At 47.2% G+C, this 23,960-nt stretch overlaps 1 protein-coding gene across 1 annotated transcript; it reads right to left on the reverse strand.

Annotated features, from left to right (window-relative positions):
- Positions 1 to 6,275: 6,275 nt before the first annotated feature.
- Positions 6,276 to 23,427, reverse strand: LOC130838176 (T-cell-interacting, activating receptor on myeloid cells protein 1-like). Its single transcript, XM_057710917.1, has 8 exons — positions 23,394 to 23,427; positions 17,050 to 17,085; positions 16,624 to 16,914; positions 15,998 to 16,291; positions 7,205 to 7,249; positions 6,707 to 6,790; positions 6,559 to 6,586; positions 6,276 to 6,381 (listed from the first exon to the last, which is right to left on the reverse strand). The coding sequence occupies exons 1-8, from the start codon at positions 23,425 to 23,427 to the stop codon at positions 6,276 to 6,278; spliced, it is 918 nt and encodes a 305-aa protein (XP_057566900.1).
- Positions 23,428 to 23,960: the final 533 nt, after the last annotated feature.

The raw sequence follows: 23,960 nt of genomic DNA on the forward strand, positions 1-23,960 counted from the left end.
AAGTAGGAGGGACTTCCCTGTTGCCTCAGTGGTTAAGAATCCTCCTGCCAATGCAGGGGACTCGGGTTCGATCCCTGGTCTGGGAAGATCCCGTGTGCCGCGGAGCACCTAAGCCCACGTGCCACAACTACTGAAGCCTGTGCGCCTAGAGCCCATGCTCCGTACTAGAGAAGCCACCACAATGAGAAGCCCCGCGCACCACAACGAAGAGCAGCCCCCACTCACAGCAACTAGAGAAAGCCCGCATGCAGCAATGAAGACCCAACGCAGCCAATAAATAAATAAATAAATTTATTTATTAAAAAAAGACACAGAAGTAGGAGAGGCAGGTGCAGGTATTGAAACCCAGATCAGTCTGTCTGAAAAACCCGTTCCCTTCCCAGAAAATCATGTGGTGCTCCCCGCCATCTCACCCCACGTGAAGCTCTTTCCATGCTCAGCACTGTTCTGTGGAAGGGTGCACAGTAGGGCCTGTGTGACCCTTTAGCTGTGTAACAGTATCTATTGCTCTGTAGCAATATTACCACAATCTCAGTGGCTTAAGCAACACATTTATCATTGCGTAGTTTCTGTGGGCGGGGAGGGCAGGCATAACCCAGCAGGATTCTCTAGGGGCTGCAGTCAAGGTGTCAGCCAGGGCTGGGGTCTAATCTGAAAGCTCAGGGAGGGATCCATTTCTGAGCAGCAGTGTGGTTCTGACACTCACGACGTGGAGTTAGCACAGGGTAAGGCATGGCACTTTATTTTTAAATTTTATTTATTTATTTGGCTGTGCTGGGTCTTCATTGCAGTGTGCAAACTTCTCTAGTTGGGGCACATAGGCTTCTCTAGTTGCTATGCGTGGACTCTCTAGTTGCAGTGCACAGGTGTCTCTAGTTGCAGCATGCAGGCTGTAGAGCACTCATGTTTAGTAGTTGCAGCATCTGGGCTTAGATGCAGTATATGAGATCTTAGTTCCTTGGCCAGGAATCGAGCCCAGGCCCACTGCATTGGGAGCTTGGAGTCTTAACCACTGGACCACCTGGAAGTCCAAGACTTCCCTCACTTTAAACACCACCTGTCGGACTTCCTCAGTGGCGCAGTGATTAAGAATCTGTCTGCCAATGCAGGGGACACGGGTTCAAGCCCGGCTCCAGGAAGATCCCACATGCCATGGAGCATCTAAGCCCATGTGCCACAGCTGTTGAGCCTGCGCTCTGGAGACTGTGAGCCACAACTATTGAGCCCATGTGCCGCAGCTACGGAAGCCCGCATGTCTAGAGCCCGTGCTCTGCAACAAGAGAAGGCTCCGCAATGAGGAGCCTGCGCACCACAATGAAGAGTAGCCCCTGCTCTCTGCAACTAGAGAAAGCCTGTGTGCAGCAACGAAGACCCAACACAGCCAATAAATAAATAAATAAATTTAAGAAAAAACCCAAAAAACCCCAAAACACCACCTGCGAACTCAGGTGCTCCTGGGCCACCTGCACTTCTGACCAACAGCCTGCAAACCTGGAGGTTCCCACTACTTGCCTTAGATCGAAGAATTTGATAGAACCACTCAAAGAACTCAAGAAATCCTTATACTTAAAATGACAATTTTATTATAAAAGATGCAAATCAGGACCAGTGAAATGAAGAGACACAGAAGGTGAGGTGTGGGAGGGTCCCCAAAGTGAAGTTTCCTGTATTCTCAAATGTGTCCCATCCCCCTCCCCACCCAGCACATCAGTGTGGACCAACCAGGAAACTCCCTGAGCGCTAGTGTCCAGAGCCCTCACTGGGATTCATCCCAAGGGCATGATGGATTGAGTCATCGTCCACACAATTGAATCCATCTCCAGCACCATCTTCCCCAGAGGCCAGACTCAGAGCATCTGGCCCACAGCTCCAGCTCTCTGATCACATGGTTGGTCTTTCTGGAATCATCAGTCACCCCACCATCCTGAGTCATCTCATTACTATAAACTCATGTGTGGTCCACGGGGCTCACTGTGAATAACAGAGACACTTCTGTTAGGAGAGACTGCAAGCATTGACAGGTTACCTCCCAGGTACCAGGTACAAAGACCGGTCACATTCCTTTAAAAAAAAAATTATTTATTTATTTGGTTGCACCAGGTCTTAGTTGTGACTTGTAGGCTCCTTAGTTGTGGCTCATGAGCTCCTTAGTTGCGGCTCACAAGTTTCTTAGTTGCAGCACACCAGCTCCTTAGTTGCGGCATGTGAACTCTTAGTTGCAGCATGCAGGTGGGATCTAGTTCCCTGACCAGATAACGAACCCGGGCCCCCCACATTGGGAGCACAGAGTCCTATCCACTGTGCCACCAGAGAAGTCCCCCAGCCAAATTCCTTATCATGCAACTCAAACTCATATGGTTGTTTGCAGGATTCAGTGCCTTACAGCCTGTTGGACTGAGGGCCTCTGTTCCTTGCTAGAGACCACCCTGAGTTCCTTGCCACGTGGGCTTTTCTAGAGTGGCAGCTGCCGTCATCAAGGTGTGCAATCCAAGAAGGTAGTAAAAGAGAGTCTGCTGCTATCAAGATGGAAGTTACAGTCTTAGGTAACGTAACCACCAAAGTGAGATCCTGTCTCCTTCACCATATTGTAGATGGGAAGCAAGTCACCAAAACCACATGGAGGGGGTTACACAGGAGCGAGGGTCATTGGAGATCATCGCAGGCTCTGACTGAAGCAGTGAACGCTAGTTGAAACCCTCTCCCACCCCAGCCCACAAGCTCATGTGAGGTCATGGGACAATTTTATGGAAGCAAGGGAATGGAAACAGAATTTTGGCAGTTGAGAAGGGCACTGAGCATGTAGCAAGAAGGTGGCAGGAAATGGTACAAGCCCTTTGGAAAACTGTTTGGAAGTTTCTAATAAAGTGAAGCATACAACTGTCCTTTGACCCAGTCCTTCCACCCCTAGGTATAATCCAAGAGAAAGAGCTACATGTGTGTATATACATGCAAAGACGTAGCTAAGGATGCTCATAGAAACTTTATTCATAGAGGTCTCGAACTGGGAACAAACCCAGATGTCCATCAGCAGGAGAATGGATAAACAAACTGTGAGACAAACACACAGTGGAATAATACTCAGCAGGAAAAAAGGAACACGATACATGTAACATCAGGGATAAATCTCAGAAAGAGCACATCTGTGTGAAAGAAGGCAGACACGAAAGAGTACATATGATGTGATTGCATTTCTGTGAACGCATGTGAGAAAACAGGCAAAACTCACCCAAGGTGATTGAAGTAAGAAAAAAAAGTGATCTCAGGAAACAGTGGTGGACAGGGGGGTGTCACAAGGAAACCTTCTGGAGTGCTGGGACTGCTGTATATTTTTATGTATATGTTGGTTATACCAAGGGATGGAGGGAGAGGGAGATAGATAATGGGTGGAATGATGAATGGATATATAGATAGATGGTGTAATAGAATAGAATAGCATAAAGATGCAGATGTAGAGAATGGACTTGAGGACACGTGGTGGGGGGAAGCTGAGAGGAAGTGAGAGAGCATCATTGACATAGATACACTACCAAATGTGAAATAGCTAGCTAGTGGGAAGCTGCTGCGTAACACAGGGAGATCAACTTGATGATGGGTGATGACTTAGAGGGCTGGGATAGGGAGGGTGGGAAGGCGTCCTGGGAGGGAGGGGATATGGGGATATATGTATAAATACAGCTGATTCACTTTGGTGTACAGCAAAAACTGGCACAGCAGTGTAAAGGAATTATATTCCAGTAAAGAGCTTAAAAAAAAAGAATAGAATAGAAAACAGTGGTTTTGTCTGTTTGTTTGGTTTTTGGCCGTGCTGGGGGCATGCATGATCTTAGTTCCCCAACCAGGGATTGAACCTGTGCCCCTTGCAGTAGAAGCGAGGAGTCATAACCACTGGACCACCAGGGAAGTCCTGATAGATGATAGATAGGTAGATAGATAGGTAGGTAGGTAGGTAGGTAGGTAGTAGGTAGGTAGGTAGGTAGGTAGGTAGGTAGGTAGGTAGGTAGAGTGAGTCACGGAGGCTGTGCACTTAAGATTTGTGCGTTTTACCCTATGTGAATAATACATCTCACTTAAAAGAAATTCTTTGGAAGAAGGAAACACGTCTTCATTGGGGATTTGAGGAAAGAGACCCCCCACTTGCCTAGTCCCCCAGGCGCCTCTGCATCATTGTCCATTCTTTGCTGGAAGTTCTTCCCTCCCCGCTCCACATCTTCTCTGGCTATGTCTTAATGATCGAGTACTCATAGGGTTCCACGGGCTCCTGCATTTGGCTGGAAGGACCCTCACTTAGAGCTCTGGTGTTCAGGTCAGTTTGGGGTTCTTCAGCAGTTGAAACCTGGGATCCTTCATCCTGAAGGCAAGCAAGGAGAAAAGGAACAAGTATGGTAGCAGTATTTGACTGTGAAGAGTTAGCGACCATATTAATGAGGTAGGCAGATTTCCAAGAGAGCTCCCAAGAGCCTTGTACTTCTCAAGCCCTCATGAGGCCCCTCCCCTCTTGAATGTGACTTGCAGCTGTCAAACAGGATACATTGAACAAGACGGGATGCCACGTCCAAGGCTAGGTTGTGGAAGCCTGTGACTTTGTCTTGCTCGCCTTTCAGTGTTTTCCTCTCTCTTGCTCACCCTGGTAAAGCCAGTGCCACGTGAAGAGCTGCCCCATCAAGAGGCTCGCGTGGCCAGGATGCTCTCTGCCCAGCAGCCAGCACGGCACCGCATCCTGACAGCCTCCTGGGTGAGTGTAGAAGCAGGTTCTCTCTTAGTCAAGCCTTCATCTGCCCTGGCCAACACCTCAGTTGTGACTTTGTGAGACCCAGAGTGAGAGGACCCAGCCAAGCTACGCCCAGATCCCTCACCCACGGACACGGTGAGATAACAGATGTTGCCTTAAGCCACCAAGCCTGATGATAATTTGTTAGGCGGTGATAGAGAATTCATGCAAACAGCCATCAAGATAAGTGTTCCCGTGAACTGTCCAGATGGGGCAAACGCCGCAGGGCAGAAAGCAGATTAGCGGCTGCTGGGGGCAGGGAGGTGGGAATGGAAATAGACTGCTAAAAGGACGTGGGGTTTCCTTCCCGGGTGGCGAAAGTGTTCCAGAACTAGTTCATGGTGATTTTTGGCACAACATTTATGAATGGACCCAAAGTCGCCAAACTGTACGTGTTAAAATGGTGTATTTTATGTTATGTGCATCTTGCCGCAATTTTTAAAAAATTGAATTATAAAGGAAGAAATAAGTGTTAGTATTTATAACTGCTGGATATATGAAGATATATTGTGATCTGTGTGATACATTGTGGTAGGTGCTTTTCAGAGGGATCTTGCCATATTTCCATGATGGCACCAAGAGGCGAGGTATATTATCCCCATTGTCCAGATGAAGAAACTGAGGCTCAGAGTGGGAGATCACTTGCCCGAGGTCACCCAGATAGTTATGATAATAATAGCCTCAAGTGAGCTCAGGAAGCCCTCCCATTACTCCTACGAAGAAGGCAGCCTTCGTCCCATTTTACCGATGGGGAAATGTCCTCAGAAAGAGCAAGTCATGGGATGAGGGGGCCCGTGGCCAGAGAAGGCATAGAAGAGTCCAGAACAGGTGCTCCTGAAGTGGAGAGGAAGGCGGGGGTGGCTGAAGCAGAGGCTCAAACCATGGACAGAACGAAATGGAAACTCACCAAGGCAGGGGAGCCACTCTTCACAGCTGCAGGTACCTCTGGGAGGAGAAAGATTCTGCTGTTGCTTCACCCCTGGGGGCAGGTGCACACTGACCACCCACCCACCCCCACACACACACGTGCGTGCACGAACACACATGAACACATGCACCCCTCCACGCTTGCATGCACACGAACATGGAAACCACACGTATGTGCACACAACACAGGTTTGTACATGCTTCCCACGCACATAGAGACGTACACACCTCCACACGTGTGTGTGGTGCTGCGTGCATATGTGTACATTCACACCTGCACACCCGCACATGCAGACCCACATGTACACTCAAGTACACGTGCTCACATGCACACAGATAGCCACACGTGTGCCCATGTACAGGTACGCACCACCACTTTCTTCCCCAGGCTGACTGCTCATCACCACTTCTTCAGGATCCTTGGAAGAGCAGAAGCTGAGAGAGAAACAGTGTATGTATCAGAGATGAATTAAAGCTATCAGGGTCATTTGGGTAGGGGGAGGTGCGAGGCAGAGCAAAGTGGTGGCACGGGTCTCTGTAAACCCCATGCTCTCCGCTAACTCCCAGCTCCTGTGCCACCTTAAGCTCCCGAAGTCATTCGGATGCTCCAGAAAGTCTTGAGAGGGAGGAGGAGGAAGGGGTTGGGGGCGATGTGGTCCACACGGAAAGGAACCAAGGAAGGAACTCTGAGAAGTGGAGGATGTTTGTAAGCAGAGAGGAGATGGAGAGAAACTTGGGAACGGTCCCTGGAGCTGGTCTGCGGCACACCAGAGGTTGGGACCAGAAAGAAAGTCTCCTCTAGTCCAGGAAACCATGGTGGAAGAGTTGAGCGTTGGCTGATGGGATTCTCTGAGTAGCTGTACCTCTTGGTCCTCTTGTCGGGATCTGGTCCTGGGATGAAAAAGAGAGAGAGAGAGAATAAAAAAGAATTAATCCTGTGCTGTGAACCTTCTGCTTCTGTTTCTCCCATCCCCCCACCCCGATCTTTAGCCATTGTTTTCCTGAACTCACGGCACCGGCTGTATCTGTAGATGAGGACGCAGGCGAGGAAGGAGAGCAAGGTGAAGACGGCAGTGAGGATGATTCCAGTGGTCACTGGGGAGAGAGGGCAAGGGATTTGGTTTCCTGAGACGTGTCCTGATGCCTAGATAGATCTACCACTGATTGAGTTCCTGTCATGTGCTACAGATCTCGCTACATTTATCTTCTGCTTATGAGTATCCTGGGAGAGAGAGAGAGAACGGTTCCCGTTTTACAAACGCAGAAGCTAAGGATCAGAGAGTTGAAGTAAGATTGGCAAAGTCATCAAGCTAATAAGTAGGCAGGTCTCCGACACTAACCCTACCCACCGCGAAATGCCTTGCGTTGAACCACAATCATCGGGCATCACCAAAAATATAGACAGACCTCCTAAAGAGCTTTTCCGGTAGTCAATACCTCAGTGCTTCACAAGGAAGCCTCATCCCACGTTTGAATGACTCTATGTCCCGGGAAGCTTTGTTCTCTTACCCGACCCTGTTTTTGCTCTCTTGGAAGACTTTCCTCCATTTTTACCTAGAAGACAGAATTCTTCAGTTAAAAAAAAAAATCAAGTTGCAGAACATCCATCACAATATTTATAGCATTGATGTATAATTTTTGAAGCTCTGTATCTTATTTACAGAGGCGTGCCTATATAGTAAAAGTATAACATTCACGGAAATGATAACACGAACTTCAGGGTAGAAGTTTCTACTGGAGAGAGCAAAATACTAGGACTAGTGTTGAAAGGGAAAGAGGACTTCCTTGTGGAAAGAAAACAAGTTGGAGCAAATAGTGAACAATTAGGTTTCTGGGTGGTAGATGTGTGACTGTTGTTATTATTTCTGTTTGGGTAGTTTCAGATTTCTCAAAAGAAAAATCTTATACAGGATATATATTTTATATTTTATAAATTATATATGTAGGATATTATAGGTAAGGTATGTATATACATATAAGATGTTATATATAGGATGGAGATATATATATATAAAATGTGTGTATGTATGATAAAAAGTTGACCCTTGAATAATATGGGTTGGAAAAGGCAACTTTTTTTCAGTTTTAATATTTTTTATCGAAGTATCATTGATTTACAGTGTCGTGCCAGTGTCTGCTTTGCAGCAGAATGACTCAGTTATACACATACACACAGTCTTTAAAATATTCTCTCCCGTTATGGTTTATTACAGGGTATTGAATATAGTTCCCTGTGCTACACAGTGGGGCCTGTTGTTTAACCATTCTGTGTATAAAAGCTTACATCTGCTCACCCCAACCTCCCACTCCATCTTTCCCCTAACCCCTGCCCCTTGGCAACCACCAGTCTGTTCTCTGTGTCCACGAGTCTGTTTCTGTTTTGTAGATAGGTTCATTTGTGTCATATTTTAGATTCCACGTATAAGTAACATCATATGGTGTTTGTCTTGCTCTTTCTGACTTCACTTAGTATGATCATCTCTAGTTAAGGCAACTTGTTTTCAATAGTAAATACTGCAGTACTATAGAATTCAACATGTGTTGAATCCAGGGATATAGAACCTCAGATGCGTTGTGACCATGGATACAGAGGACCAACCACACAGAGGCTCAGTGCCCCTAACCCCCTTCGTTGTTCAAGGGTCAACTGTGCATGTATGTGTATATGTGGGAATATGTATGTATATATATTGTTGGTTGTGTTTCTCTGGAGAACCCTGGTCAATCCAGCTGGACGTGCAGATTCTCTTAAAGCCGATGTGCCTATGGTTCCCAGGAGCCACAAACAGAATATCTTAGCCATTTTCTGCAGCTCTTCTGGAGACAAAGCAGTAACAACACAAACGAAAGCGTACTGAGTGCCGACTCACATACCTAATCTGTCTTCCCCAGAGCCACAAGGTGGTTTTGTAATCCTTATTGCACAGAGACGTTAAGATAGAGCAAGAGCGGGTTTTTCTCCAATTTTTTTTTTAAATAGATAAGCGAACTAAAACTTGAAGAAACTGCCCAAGGTCACACAGCTAGTGAGCAGCAGAGCCAGGGGTCAGGACCGCAGTCAGCGATGCTGATGTGGTGGTACCCGCCACATCACTCTTCACTGCCTTTACTATCCACAGCCTGTTGGCCCCACCTCTTGGCATTGTCCAAAACAGAAGAGTCCCCCCTCACCCCCCACCCCAAAAAAGGAAACTGTCCTGGCAGTCCCGTGGTTGAGACTCCATGCTTCCACTGCAGGGGGCACGGGTTCAATCCCTGCTCGGGCATCTAAGATCCCGCATGCCGTGTGATGTGGCCAAAAAGTAAAACAACAACAAAAAACAAAACAAAGGACTTCCTAGGTGGTGCAGTGGTTAAGAATCGCCTGCCAGTGCAGGGGACACGGGTTCAATCCTTTCTCCAGGAAGATCCCACATGTCATGGAGCAACTAAGCCTGTGCACCACAACTATTGAGCCTGTGCTCTAGAGCCCACGAGCCACAACTATTGAGCCCATGTGCTGCAACTACTGAAGCCTGTGCGCCTAGAGCCCGTGCTCCACAACAAGAGAAGCCACCGCAGTGAGGAGCCCGCGCACCACAAGGAAGAGTAGCCCCTGCTCGCCGCAACTAGAGCAAGCCCGTGTGCAGTGACGAAGACCCAGTGCAGCCAATCAATCAATCAATCAATCAATTTATTTAAAAAAACAAAAACACCCAGAAAAATCCAACACTTGAGACAGTCTGAAGGCCCCCCTTTCAGCCTGTATGTCAAAGAAGGCAGCAGGCCCCAGAATGTCACAGTTCACCCCCAACCACTTACTTCCTCTTATTCCCTTGGGTACCACCTCCAGCTCTGCACTTCCTTGTTGTACCAATCTTAGTTTTCATCTCACAGCTGCCATCAGGAAGTGGGATGCTGTTTGTCATCACCTCCTCCTCTCAACTCAGCCCTTCCCATCGCTGCCTTCTGCTTTCTGCTCAACCAGGGACCACATTGGTCTTGTTCAAAGTTCAAAAATGATGGACAAATCCCATGAACCAATCACATTCTTAGGACCTGGCTCTGAAGAAACCAGACTGGGAAACTGGAGACAGATTGAACGTTGGAATAAAGGCAGGGGAACACTGTGACCTTAAAGGAAGATGGATGATGCCAAGTTAGGCAGCCAGTATTATTATTAAATATTTCTTGAAGAGCTGCTAGTTTGGAGCACATATTTTAAGTAATGAGAGGCGTCAAGAATTGAAGGAGAGTAAGGTCTCCATCTTTAAAATCCCCATCAAGAACTTTGATGTCTAACTGGAAACTAGACAGCGGATCTGTCCCAGGGTTTCTCAGCTTTGGCACTGTTGACATTTGGGGCTGGAGGATTCTTTGTGGGAGGGGGGTCCTGTGCGTGGCAGCGTCCCCAGTGTCTGTGTCCTAAATGTCAGGAGCATCCTCCCCAACCCCAGCTGCAGCCACCAAAAAAACATCTCCAGGCGTTGCCATATGTCACCAAGTATCAAAATGTCCCCCCATTGAGAACCAGTGGTCTGAGGAAACTAAAGGATGAGGCTAAGGTCAGTGACTTCTCTTTCCTTTACTTCTGTCAGGATTACTGCCACCCACCTTGTCTCTGCCTCCTGCCTTGGCCAGTCAGGTGACCCTCACGTCTCCACTGGGGTAGCAGCAGGTTCAGAGTTCTGGTCCTACAACAGCTACGTGAAACCGAGGGGCTTATAAAAGGCTCTGGCAAATCCCAAGGGGGAAACTCTTGGTCTCAATGTTCAGTCGTCTATCAATGCACCTGCACCCAATCATCTGGCCTCCAAAGGCATCCTCTTCTCTTCCTCCACCTGTTTCCCTTGGTAACAGTGGCCAGGGTTTGAGTAGCAGCTGATGGAAGACGGGAAAGGTCTGGAGTGAGCTTGACAACAGCTTCCTGGGTCATTCCAGGTGAGCTGTGACATCAGCAGAGTCATGTCAGAGGCAGCAATATTTATAATCATCGAGCAAGAAACTGAAGGTTTCTTCTTCATATCTCAAGAAATAGAGGAATTTTTTAAAATCATTCACCGGTTGTTGAATAACCCAAAGCAATTTAAAAGTTCCCCCTGGGACTTCCCTGGTGGTCCAGTGGTTAAGACTGCGCTACCAATGCAGGGAGTGTGGGTTCCATCCCTGGCTGGGGAACTAAGATCCCACATGCCTTGGGGTGAAAAAAACCCAAACATAAAAAAATAGAAGCAGTAGTGTAACAAATTCAATAAAGACTTTAAAAATGGTCCAAAAAGGACTTCCTAGGTGGCGCAGTGGTAAAGAATCCGTCTGCCAATGCAGGGGACCCAGGTTCGAGCCCTGCTCTGGGAGGATTCCACATGCCATGGAGCAACTAACCCTGTGCACCACAACTATTGAGCCTGTACTCTAGAGCCCGTGAGCCACAACTGTTGAGCCCATGTGCCGCAACTACTGAAGCCCATGCACCTAGAGCCCGTGCTGCGCAACAAGAGAAGACACGGCAATGAGGAGCCTGTGCACCACAATGAAGAGTAGTCCCCGTTTGCCACAACTAGAGAAAGCCCCTGTGCAGCAACGAAGACCCAACGCAGCCAGTAAATAAATTAAATAAATAAATAAATTTATTTTTAAAAAAAATCTTTAAAAATTAAAGTTCTCCCTTCAATGGGGAGCAAATCCAACTTACTGTGTCTTCCTTCTTCCTGTTTTCCCTCCCTACTTTATCATCCTTTTTTAAAGAGACCATCTCGTGTGTGCTTAACCTTGTCACATGTGACTGAACTGAGTTAAAGAGACAGACACATACCCCTTGGCCTTTTTAGAAGCTGGAGGACCTTAAGAGGTCATATACTTGTCTACCAATATTCATAGTTAATAATGATTCGAATATTTACCGCTATCATTAAAGAGATACACACGTTCTTTTGTCTGCTATTTCCTGGAAGATCTCCCATGAAGACTGCGGTTCTTTAAAAAGCTGTTTTTGCATTCAGAGGGAGAAGTTCGGGTCTTTTGTAATGATCACAGTAGCAAGTATGTGTGTGGCATTTGCTGTGCACCAAGACACAGTGTGCAAAGGATCTGGGTGAAATAACCCATCGCAACTTCACCACGAGTCCGGTGTGTTAGTGCTACTCTCAACCCCATTTAACGGATGAGGAAACTCAGGCAGAGAGAGGCTAAGTAATCTGTGGGGAAAGAGGTTATTAGTTACTGGGTCCAACTAAAATCCAAGTGGTTGTAATTATTTGCAAAATAAGAGCCCTTTCACATCTTTCCAGGGAGTGGGACTATGCTCTTCCCTTTCTTCCCAGTTCCCTTATCTGTCCCTGGAGGGGTCGCTGGATATCCTTCGCATTGAGCTGGAAGACAGGATGGGGTAGACGGCTCATGGATGCAGGAAAGGTGTCCCTCGGTAGGTGGGTTCCCTACCTTACCCCTGGCTCCCTGGCCCCAACGTGGGGTAGACAGAAAAATTCTCCTTCACCTGATGTTGCCAGTGGTCTCCAAATTAGCATCTGTACCTTGGAATCTTCCTCCTGTGGCTAGCGGTCTGTGATTCTGTAGTGTCTCAGTCCATTAGGGCTGCTAAAACAAAGTACTACGGGATGGGTGGCTTATACATGACAGAAATTTTTTCTCTCTGTTCCGGAGGCTGGAAGTCTGAGATCGGGGTGCCGGCAGGGTCTGGTGGGGGTCTTCTTCTGGGTTGCAAACTTCTCCTTGTGTCCTCACTTGGTGGAAGGGAACTAAGTCTCTAGAGTTTCTTTTATGAGGGCACTGATCTCCTTCCTGAGGGCTCTGCCCTCCTGACCTAATCACCTGCCCCTGCCCCCCACCCCGAGGCCCCACCTCCTAATACCATCACATCGGGCATTAGGATTTCAACAACCATTCAGACCACAGCATCAGAGAAGAGCACCCCTCTTTCTTTTAGGCAATGCTTATGCCCGCTCTGCATTCATGTCACCCTGGATGGAGCTGGGTTTTTCTTGCATAAGTGTGAAATGAATATCCCCCATGATCAACTCGGAGGCTGAATTGAGCAGAACCATTCACAGTCCCTCCCCAGCACTGTGTGTGTGTGTGTGTGTGTGTGTGTGTGTGTGTGTGTGTGTGTGTGTGTGTGTGTGTGTGTGTGTGTGTGTGTGTGTGTGTGTGTGTGTGTGTGTGTGTGTGTGTGTGTGTGTGTGTGTGTGTGTGTGTGTGTGTGTGTGTGAGAGAGAGAGAATTTTGAACTGGGTCTGGGAGAGAGGGTCATTTTCCTCTCCAGGAGCAGAGCTGCTGAACTCAGCAGTTGAAGGCCATGCTCTCTGCCCAAAAGAGGAAGCCAGGCCAGACTAAAAGAGAATGAAATTGACACAGTAAGGACACAAACGAGTGTCAGAGAGGAAGAGAATCCAGGCAGAATTCCAGTCCCCACTCTTAACTCCTGAAGTCAAGTGCATCCGTGCATCTCCCACGGTTTACTACTCTGTTGTCCCAGTGGCTTCCAGTCAGGCATGATCCAGCCTCCCAGGGAACATTTGGCAATGTCTAGGGACATTCCTGGTTGTCACAGCTGGGAAGGGGGACACATAGAGGTCAGGGATGCTGCCAAACACCCTGTGATGCACCGGGTGCATTTTCCTCCTCCTTTCCAAAAAGAAAATTATCCAGCTCAAAATGTCAATAGTGCCAAGTTGAGAAACTCTGAATGATTCCTTTAATTCCATGAGCCCATATATTCCCCCTACTGTTTCCTTTTTTTTTTTTTTTTTTTTTTTTGGCCACATCATGCAGCTTGCAGGATCTTAGTTCCCCGATCAGGGACTGAACCTGCCCCCTGGGTGGTGACACTGCCGCGTCCTAACCACTGGACCGCTAGGGAACACCCCCCTGCTACTTTTTCTAGGCTACTTCAGGGTAGATTTTTGTCGCTTGCAATCAAGTATTTTGACTAATACAAATACTGTCATCAAAATTCTCGTCGTAATTGATTACTTACCTCATCTTTAGTTCTCATAGAAGTTGTGTGGGTGGTCTGTTTGCATCGCTATCTCCCATTTTACAGATGGGGAAAGGGCGTACAGAGAAATGACTTGCAGGATATCTCACAGATAGAAATGCCAGAGCTCTTTCTGATTTCAGAGTCTGTTCTCATGCCTTCTCTGGCCTGAGAGATCATGGCATTGCTCAGGGATCCCAAATCCCTGCCCCAAGTGCTTTTTAAAAATTCTGGGGCTTCCCTGGAGGTCCAGTGGTTAAGACTCCACACTTCCACTAGAGGGGGTGTGGGTTCCATTCCCTGGTCGGGGAGCTAAGATCCCGCTTGCTGCACGATGTGGCCAAATAAGTAAAGATTCAGTGCTAAGAAATACACCAACCAATGAAGGATTTAAAAACAACATATATACTTCTAAAAATAAAAAAAAATAAAAATTCTGGCATCTTTGGTTGCTGCCCCTCACAGTTACAATTGGTCCTAATATCAGTATTGAAAAATGCAGCCCGCATGCAGGAAGATACCTGGTTCTAAAAGGCTTCTCTTTCTCTCTTTGTTCTGAACAAACTCAGCCCTCGAAAGTAACTCTAAAGACAAAAGCAAATACCATATGCTAACGCAAATATATGGAATCTAAAAAAACGGTACTGATGAACGTAGTGGCAGGGCAAGAAAAAGGATGCAGATGTACAGAACAGACTTGAGGACATGGGGGTGCGGGGGGAAGCTGGGAGGAAGTGAGAGAGTGGCGTTGATGTGTAAACACTACCAAATGTGAAGTAGATGGCCAGTGGGAAGCTGCTGCAGAGCATAAGGAGAGCAAGTTGGTGATTGGTAATAACCTAGAGGGGTGGGATAGGGAGTGTGGGAGGGAGGCTCACGAGGGAGGGGATATGGAGACATATGTGTAGATGCAGCCAATTCACTTTGTGGTACAGCAGCAACTGGCACAACAGTGTAAAGCAATTATACTCCAATAAAGATCTGAGGGAAAAAATAAAAATAAAAGTAATCCTATTACAGAAGGGCCAAAAACCATCCCTTTCAGAAACGAATAGGACCCTTGTCACCAATGGTGGGGATATAGAATAGTGCAGACAGTATGGAAAATGGTATGGAGATACCTCAAAAATTAAAGTAGAATTATCATGTGATCCAGTAGCTTCATTTTTGGGTGTAAATCCAAAAGAATTCAAAATAAGGTCTCAAAGAAATATTTGTTCCTGCATATGCGAACACACGTTTGTAGCAGCCTTACAACAGCCAAAATGTGGAAGCAACCCAAGCGTCCAACAGTGGATGAATGGATAAGTAAAATGCGGTATGTGTACAATGGAATATGATTCAGCCTTAACAAGGAAGGAGATTCTGACACAGGCTACAGCATGGGTAAACCTTGAGGGACATTATGCTAAGTGAAATAAGCCAGTCACGAAAGGACGGGTACTGTATGATTCCACTTACGTAAAGTACCTAGAGTCGTCGAAGTCATAGAGACAGAAAGTAGAATGGTGGTTGCCAGGGGCTGGGGGAGGAGAAGTGGGGAGAGGTTGTTTAATGGGGACAGAGTTTCAGTTTTGCAAGACAGAGCGTTCCAGAGATGGATGGTGGTAATGGTTGTACAACCATGTGAGTGTACGTAACACTACTGAATTGCACACTTACAAATGGTTACGATGGTAAATTTTATCTTCTGTGTTGTTCCCACAATTTAAAAAAAGTTATATTTCAAAAACAAAGGAAGGAGGGGAGGAAGGAAGGGCTAGGTAGGAAGCTAAAAGGCAAGATTGTGAGGAAAATAGGTAAAAAAAAATGAACATGAAAGGAGTATGAAAAAAATGAAACATTTTCCAGAAGTCTCCGAGTCTGTTGGGAAAAGGTATTCCCTGGGCCCTTTATTATTCTCCCTACTCCTCTGCCTTCTTGTTGGAACCTCCTTCTGTATAACTCCAAGAGGGTCATTCACACTTTAGTCTAAATGAGTGGTGCCCCACCCAGGACATATGCAATGACCTTGTGGCTGTATCTTATTTTCCCAGTGAGGGTCAGGTATTACAAGTCCCCCCACCAAGCCTGGACCCTTCAGAGCACATCTGGCCATTTATGGTGAGAAGCCCCCTGCCCAGCCACCTTTTATGCGACTCTCCATCACTCACATCCACTCTCTCCACTACTCTACAGGATGCTGGCCCTAACTCCATTCTTCCCAAATTCTTTCCAAGCTCCAGACTCTTGTAGGCAGAGAACCTCCCTCCAGTCCGCTCCCTCAGGCCACAGAACCTCAGCTGGCAGGTTTTCCAGCTATGTAGTTCTCCCGATGGGAAAAACCTTACCTGTTACCCAGATCGCAAGGGGATCACTGGGGTGTGAGGCCTGGAAAGGGGACTCTGTCTGGTAGTAGACACAGCTGTAGTTCCCTGTGTTGTTGACTGTCACGTTCCGAAGGGAGAAGTCCACCTTCTTCTCCTCTGAACTCTGGAGCTGTACGGACATTGAAGCTCCTGCCTTCAGGAGAGCAAACATAGTCCCACTTGCAGTGTCTGGCCTCTGGCACTGCAGGGTCACGTCTTCTCCTTTGGCCACTACACCCCTTTGGTGGGCTTGGAGGGAAGGTTTTTGCAGATATCCTGCAAGAGAAGGAGGGCTCCGAGGTCACGGGAAGAAGCCTTGGGTCCCCATTCCCCCTGTTCTCCTGGCAGGGGCTTCTCATGCGGTGGGGGATGACAGATCCCTGATCTCACCCTCTTGCTTCTCTGACTCCAGGAAGGAGATTTTCCCTCCTACGAGCCCTGGATAAAACCGAGGTTTCAGGGCCGTCCCTGTCTTTCTCCATGTCCCCCTGCCCTGCTACAGTGGGGATGCGGTCTCCGGGCCCCCTCTCTTCCTCTGGTTGTCCCCTCATTCCCTGTCCCTAGGGAGACTGTTAGTCACTGTGACTGAGAAGGCACCCCCTCCTCACCTGTCACCAGTAGTAGCAGGACGTCACTGGGCTGTGAACCTGTGCGGGGGTGCCCTTTCCTGTAGTACTCACAGGAGTACTCGCCAGCGTGTCTGGAGTTGAGATGAGTCAGGTGAAATTCAGCCAGGCCCTCTGTGGAGTGAGGTGGTTTCAGGCTCTCCAAGACATCTCTTCCCTTTCTGAGAACAAAGTTGACATCCTTGGTGGGAGTCTGGCATCGCAGGGTCACGTTGCTCTGGGCAGGTACCACCGGGCTGGGCCAGGCACGGAGGGAGGGCTTGGGAAGTGACTCTGGAAGGAAGCAGATCTCAGGACTGGATGTGATCCACTCACCTGCCCTCAGGAAGCCCATTTCAGGAAGGGTGAGGGGAAAGTGGGGCCTTTGAGGGGTGAAGGATCAAGGAGGGTTTATGAAGAAACACTCACCATCTCTTCCTGTGTCTTCTTGGCCAACACACAGCCCTGCAAAGAATCATCCCTGAGACACAGGCACCTGGGTGAGCCCGTGTCATCACCTCCTGGTCCCGGAGGGGCCATCCCAGGGCTCATGCTGAGGACAGGCCCCTCATCTTATTCACCTGCAGTCCCAGTATCCTCCCTGAAAGTACATTTGGCATCACCCTCTGTTTGTAGCATGTGTTAGTTTGCTCCTGCTGCTGTGACAGATTACCACCAGCTTAGTGGCATACAACAGCATCTTGCAGTTCTGTAAGTTAGAGAAACCAACAGCACAGGTCTCACTGGCTAAAATCAAGATATTGGCAAGGCTGTGTTCTTTCTGGAAGCTGCGGGGGTGGGGTGGTTCATTCCTGGACTTTTCCATCTTCTAGAGGTTGCCGGAATTCCTTGGCTGTGTCTCTTCCTCCATCTTTAAAAGCAGCACTGGTTAAGTTAGACCTCCTCCTCAACTTCTCTTTACTACTTCAACGACCCTTGTGATCACACCAGGACCACCCAGATAGTCCAAGATAAACTCCCTACATTAAGGTCAACTGATGAGGACGTCCCTGGTGGCGCAGTGGTCGAGAATCCGCCTGCCAACGCAGGAGACACAGGTTCAGCCCTGCTCCAGGAAGATCCCACATGCCACAGAGCAACTAAGCCCGTGCACTGCTACAACTACTGAGCCTGCGCTCTAGAGCCCGCGAGCCACAACTACTGTGCCCACGTGCCACAACTACGGAAGCCCGTGTACCTAAAGCCCATGCTGCACAATAACAGAAGCCACCGCACTGAGAAGCCTGCACACTACAACAGAGTAACCCCCACTCACCACAACTAGAGAAAAGCCCGCACACAGCAACGAAGACCCAAAAACAGCCAAAAAATTTTTTTTCATTAAAAAAAAAAAAGGTCAATTGATGAGTAACTTAATGCTCCTTTGCCATATACACATATGGAGCGCTTCCGGGAATGAGGACGTGGGCATCTCCAGGGGGCCTGCCACACCATCCCTCTGATTTCTCACGCTGTCCCCCTTCACCATCCCAGTTTCCTCTCCCCTCACAGTGCCCCCTGGGTGTTGAATGGTCCCTCCATCTCGCCCCAGAACCCACCCATTTCTCCCCACCAGCCATCTTTATCCATCTTATTCTTCTGTCCTATCCTGCGATGTCATCTCTAGATTTAATGGTGGAGGAGAGGACAAGAGACACTAGACTTGACTCCTGATCTTCTTTGTCACCCAAGTGTGTCACCCAGGATGTGTCCTGAGTGTGTCAACATTGTAGAATGTGTAGATTCACCCCCTCCCCTGTGCCGTGGCTTCTGGAGACATCAGTGATGACAAAACCCACTTGGTTGGGGGGAAAAAGCACGTCGGTTTTAATGACATCTATTAGTCCTGTTGCTCTTGGGTTCGTAAGATATCTGGAGTCATTCCTGGGCATACACCCGGAGAAAACCATAATTCCAAAAGATACATGCACCCCAGTGTTCATTGCAGCGCTATTTGCAATAGCCAGGACATGGAAGCAACCTAAATGTCCATCAACAGAGGAATGGATAAAGAAAATGTGGCACATATATACAGTGGAGTATTAGCCGTAAGAAGGAACGAAATTGTGCCATTTGCAAAGATGTGGATGGACCTAGAGACTGCCATACAGAGTGAAGTAATTCAGGAAGAGAAAAAATATTAACACATATGTGGAATCTAGAAAAATGATACAGATGACCTTACTTGCAAAGCAGAAATAGAGACACAGATGTAGAGAACAAACATATGGACGCCAAGAGGGGGAAGGAAGGCGGAATGAATTGGGAGACTGGGGTTGACATATATACACTACTGTGTATAAAATAGATAACTAGTGAGAACCTGCTGTACAGCACAGGGAACTCTACTCAGTGCTCTGTGATGACCTAGATGGGAGGGAAATCCAAAAGGAGGGGGATGTAGGTATATGTTGGCTGACTGATTTTGCTGTGCAGTAGAAGCTAACACGACATTGTAAAGCAACTCCAATAAAAATTAATTTAAAAAAATTACTTAGAAGGACGAAGTGTTATCTGTTCCCCATGTCCCTCTTACTTACACATCTGAATCAAACGGACCCAACAAGTGTATTCCTAAACACCAGTAGAGAGACTCGAGTTCAGTGAGCTTGTAGCAGGGGTTCTCTACTGGGGCAGACGTTGCCACTGGGCAGTATCTGGAGAGTTTGCTTTTTTTAGCCCCTTTCAGATACATAAGACTGTATTGGGACTTCATAGGTGGCGCAGTGGTTAAGAATCCACCTGCCAGTGCAGGGGACATGGTTTCGAGCCCTGCTCCAGGAAGATCCCACATGCTGCAGAGCAACTAAGCCCATGCGGCACAACTACTGAGCCTGTGCTCTACAGCCACAATTGTTGAGCCCGTGTGCCACAACTACTGAAGCCCACGCACCTAGAGCCTGTGCTCTGCAATAAGAGAAGCCACCACGATAAGGAGCCTGCACACCACAATGAAGCCCCTGCTCACCGCAGCTAGAGCAAGCCCGTGTGCTGCAACAAAGACCCAATGCAGCCAGTAAATAAATAAAATAAATTTTGAAAAATAAGACTGTTGTTCACTCTGGTCACCATGCTGTACACTTAGATCCACAGAACTTACTCCTCTTCTAACTCTGTGACCCATAGCTCCCCATTTCCCCCACCTCCCAGCCCCTGTAACCACCATTCCACTCTGTTGCTATGAGCTCAGTGTTTTTAGAGTCTGCGTGTAAGTGAGATCATACAGTATCAGTCTTTCCCTGCCTGACTTCTCTCACTTAGCGCAAGATTGTGGGAAGACATTCGGGAACCTTTTTGATGTGGGCCGAGCGATGGGATTCTTGAGCGGTGGAGGAGCTGAGGGTGCGGGGCGTGGAGACTAATATCACCCTGTTTGGTCCTGAAGGATGGCTGGTTAGCCAAAGACGGGTAAGATTCCTCAGAGGAGGAACAACCTAAGACAGGCACAGCCGCAGAGGGGCCAACAGGGGTGGTGCATAGAGCCTTCCTTATATCACCCTGTTTGGCCCTAGAGGATGACTGGTTAGCCAGAGACGGGTAAGATTCCTCAAGGGAGGAACAACCTAAGACAGGCACAGTCGCAGAGGGGCCAACACGGGTGGGGCGCAGACCCCCAATATCTGAGAGAGGTCTCCTGCCCCCAGGGCTGTTTTGCTCTCCACCCCCAGCTCAAATCCACACCTGCTCAACTCGGACCCAGGAAGTAAACAAAGATAATTGCCTCAGTCATGTGAGGCCTTTGATTGTTTATGAGTGTAACCTGAGAATGTAAGCCCACGAACTCAATAAAAGCAGCCTGGGATGAGTCAGCGGGGCTCTTGATCCGAGAGGTCTTGAGCCGCCCGGTCCCACTTTTCTCTTCAGTCTGTGTCTGTGTCTTCTTCAAGCTTGCGGCACCCGTCACTCACCTCGAGTCGCCGAGCTGGTCTCGGCACAAGATTTCCTTCTTTCTCATGGCTGAATAATACACACACACACACACACACACACACACACACACACACACCCATCCCCATCCCCATCCCCATCCCCATCCCCATCCCCATCCCCATCCCCATCCCCATCCCCATCCCCATCCCCATCCCCATCCCCATCCCCATCTTCTTTATCCATTCATTCATTGATGGGCACTTACATTGTTTCCTTATCTTGGCTATTGTGAATAGTGCTGCTGTGAACATGGAAATGCTGGTATCTCTTGCAGACGGTGGTTTCATTTCCTTCAGATACAAGCCCAGAAGTAGGGTTGCTGGATCCCATGGTCGTTCTAGTTTTAATTTTTTGAGGAACCTCCATACTGTTTCTGATAATGGTTGCACCAGTTTACACGCCCACCAGCGGTGCATGAGAGTTCCCTTTTCTGCACCTCCTCACCAACACTATCTCTTGTCTTTTTTTTTTTTTTTAAGCCACACTGCTTGGCTTGCGGGATCTTAGTTCCCCAACCAGGATGGAACCAGTGTCCCCTGCAACAGGAGCTCGGAGCCCTAACCACTGGACCGCCAGGGAATTCCCCTCTCTTATCTTTTTGATGCCTCCTCCCCAAATTCTAACAGGCATTGAGACCCCGTGACCCACGGAGCCTCTCTGCCTCTGGCCCTTTACATAAAAAAATTGCCAACACCTATATTGGATTCACTGTTCACTTATCTTCTCGAGGTTTTCTCAGCCACACCGCCCTCCGTTCACACTCCATACATTTCCGTCCCAAAGTCCCCCAAACTAAGACCTTGTAAATTTCCTGGTATGGCTCCGTGGAAAACCAGGGTCTTTGGAACTGCACAGACCAGAATTTGAATTCCACTTCTCTACCGAGCAGCTGAGTAGCCTTGACAAGTCACCTCAGCTGTCCACCTCAGGCTCCTCAAATGCAGAACAAGGACAAGAACTACTTTTGCAGAATTTTTCTAAGAGATGGAAGATGACTTTAGGTTGGACAGTGACATGAGATTGAATAACCTTGAATCTGTGAGAAAGTCGTTCTCGTCTCAGTTCTCTGTCTTGATCACATAGAAGAAGAGCACAGCTGGGTGCTAGTGTCCAATCTATATCTTTTTTTAATTTTAATTTTTTAATTGGATTATAGCTGATTTACAGTGTTGTGTTAGTTTCAGGCCTACAGCACAGTGAATCAGTTATACATATATCCACTCTTTCTTTTAATTTTATTTTAGATTCTTTTCCCATAGAGGGCAGAGTAGAGTTCCCTGTGCTATACAGTAGGTCCTCATTAATTATCTGTTTCCATTATAGTTTATTACAAGATACTGAATATAGTTCCCTGTACTATACAGTATGACCTTGTTGTTTATTTTATATATAATAGTGTTATGTTATCCCAAACTCCTCTAATTTACCCCTCCTCCCCTTTATCCTTTGGTAACCATAAGTTTGTTTTCTATGTCTGTAAGTCTGTTTATGTTTTGTAAGTTCATGTGTATCATTTTTTTAGATTCCATGTATAAGTGATGTCATATATTTGTCTTTCCAATCCATTTCTTGCATTCACCCGTGTCTCTTAGAAACAAGACTGGGGAAAAGATGTGGCTCAGTGCCTACAAGCCAGGCTAGTTAGAACTTACCTGAATTACTTTATTTCCCCACTGACTAGGTACTGATGATTATCTTTTATTTTTCCTGAGAGATACTTATTTTCCATTAAAAGAAGTGTTTTACAGATCGTCTTTTAAAGTAACATTGTTTACTCATACGACTCAATAACAAAAAACAAACAAACAATGCAATCAGAAATTGGACAGAGACCTAAATAGACACTTCCCTCAGAGGAGACACACAGATGGCCAACAGGCACATGGAAAGATGCTCCACACTGCTAATTATTAGAGAAAGGCAGATCAGAATTATGATGAGGTACCACCTGAATGGCCATCATCAAGAAGTCTACAAATAATACATGCTGGAGACAGTGTGGAGAAAAGAGAACCCTCCTACGCTGTTGGTGGGAATGTAACTTGGTGCAGTCACCATGGAAAACACTATGGAGGTTCCTTAAAAAACTAAAAATAGAGTTACCATATGGTCCAGCAATCCCACTCCTGGGCATATATCCAGAAAAGATAAAGACTCTCATTCGAAAAGATACTTGTACCCCTATGTTCATAGCAGCACTATTTACAGTAGTGAACAATCTAAATGTCCATCGACAGATGAATGGATAAAGAAGATGTGGTATATATATACCATGGAATATTATTCAGCCATTAAAAAAATGAAATCCTGCCATTTACAGCAACATGCACTAAATGAAGTAAGGCAGACAAAGACAAATATCATATGATATCACTTTTATGTAGAATCTAAAAAATTGCACAAATGAACTTATTTACAAAAACAGAAACAGATTCACATACATAGAAAATAAACATGGGAGGAGAGGGATGGAGTAATTTTTATTTTAAAGAAATTTTTGAAAGTAAAATAGAGTTGTTTAAAAAATAATCATATGAAAACCTGAGGCAATTCCAAGAATATCTCGTAGGAAAGAAAACAAGCCGCAGACCGCATGCAAAACGTCCCTGGGACGTTCAAGAATTTGGCTGAATTTTGGAAAACAGTTCAAGGAAAATGTGTGCAAAGTACCGGAAACATTCTTCATACATGATATGTATTCGGGAAATGGAAGTTTCTATCCTCTGCTTGTCCATCTGACCCTGTTACCTACCCCACAAGTCACACCAACTCCACCTGTGCCAACAGCCCAACCGCCCACCATCTGCAAAGGCCACCTTTCGCTCCCCTCCCCCAAGACTTACCAACGCAGAACAGGGTCAGGAGTTGGGGGATCATGGTGGCCCCCCGAAGCCTCTTCCAAGGATCTTCCACCAGTTTCACTGTTTGTGATAAATTAAAATGTACTCTTGACTCCAGGGTAAGCAGAAGCAGCTTTGCCCCTGGTTTTTAATCCTCTGCTCTTATATACCCACGGTTTCTATCTCAGTCACAGTCAGGAAATGATGGCTATTTATTGCAACAGGCTCTCAAGCCACCACCTAAGAGCTCAACACCCTGCGTTCTCCGGCAGTCACCTAGAGAACTAACTGTTGGTCTTTCTGGGCATCAGGACGGAAGTGAAGAGCACAGCTTCTGGGTTATACCCCAGGAAACGTTGGCAGGCTGAGCTGGGGCAGAGCTGAGAGCAAAGAGTCATAGGGGAAGGAGGGAGAATCTAGGAGAATGAGACGCTGTAAAGAAAAGGTAAGAGAAAAGAATCCCTGGGACTTCCCTGGTGGCGCAGTGGTTAAGACTCTGCGCTCCCAATACAGGGGGTCCAGTTTCCATCCCTGGTCAGGGAACTAGATCCCACGTGCATGCCACAACTA

Source organism: Hippopotamus amphibius, chromosome 16 (genome assembly GCF_030028045.1).
Source record: "Hippopotamus amphibius kiboko isolate mHipAmp2 chromosome 16, mHipAmp2.hap2, whole genome shotgun sequence".
Lineage (NCBI taxonomy): Eukaryota > Metazoa > Chordata > Mammalia > Artiodactyla > Hippopotamidae > Hippopotamus > Hippopotamus amphibius.

What these genes read in the sequence shown, in the direction of transcription:
- LOC130838176 (XM_057710917.1), bottom strand. Translation starts at nt 23,427, where the DNA reads ATGATCCCCCAACTCCTGACCCTGTTCTGCGTTG. An exon ending in CCTGACCCTGTTCTGCGTTG is followed by an intron (nt 17,086 to 23,393) that starts GTAAGTCTTGGG and finishes GATTCTTTGCAG; the next exon opens with GGCTGTGTGTTGGCCAAGAA. An exon ending in CCTGCTACTACTGGTGACAG is followed by an intron (nt 16,292 to 16,623) that starts GTGAGGAGGGGG and finishes CTTCTCTTGCAG; the next exon opens with GATATCTGCAAAAACCTTCC.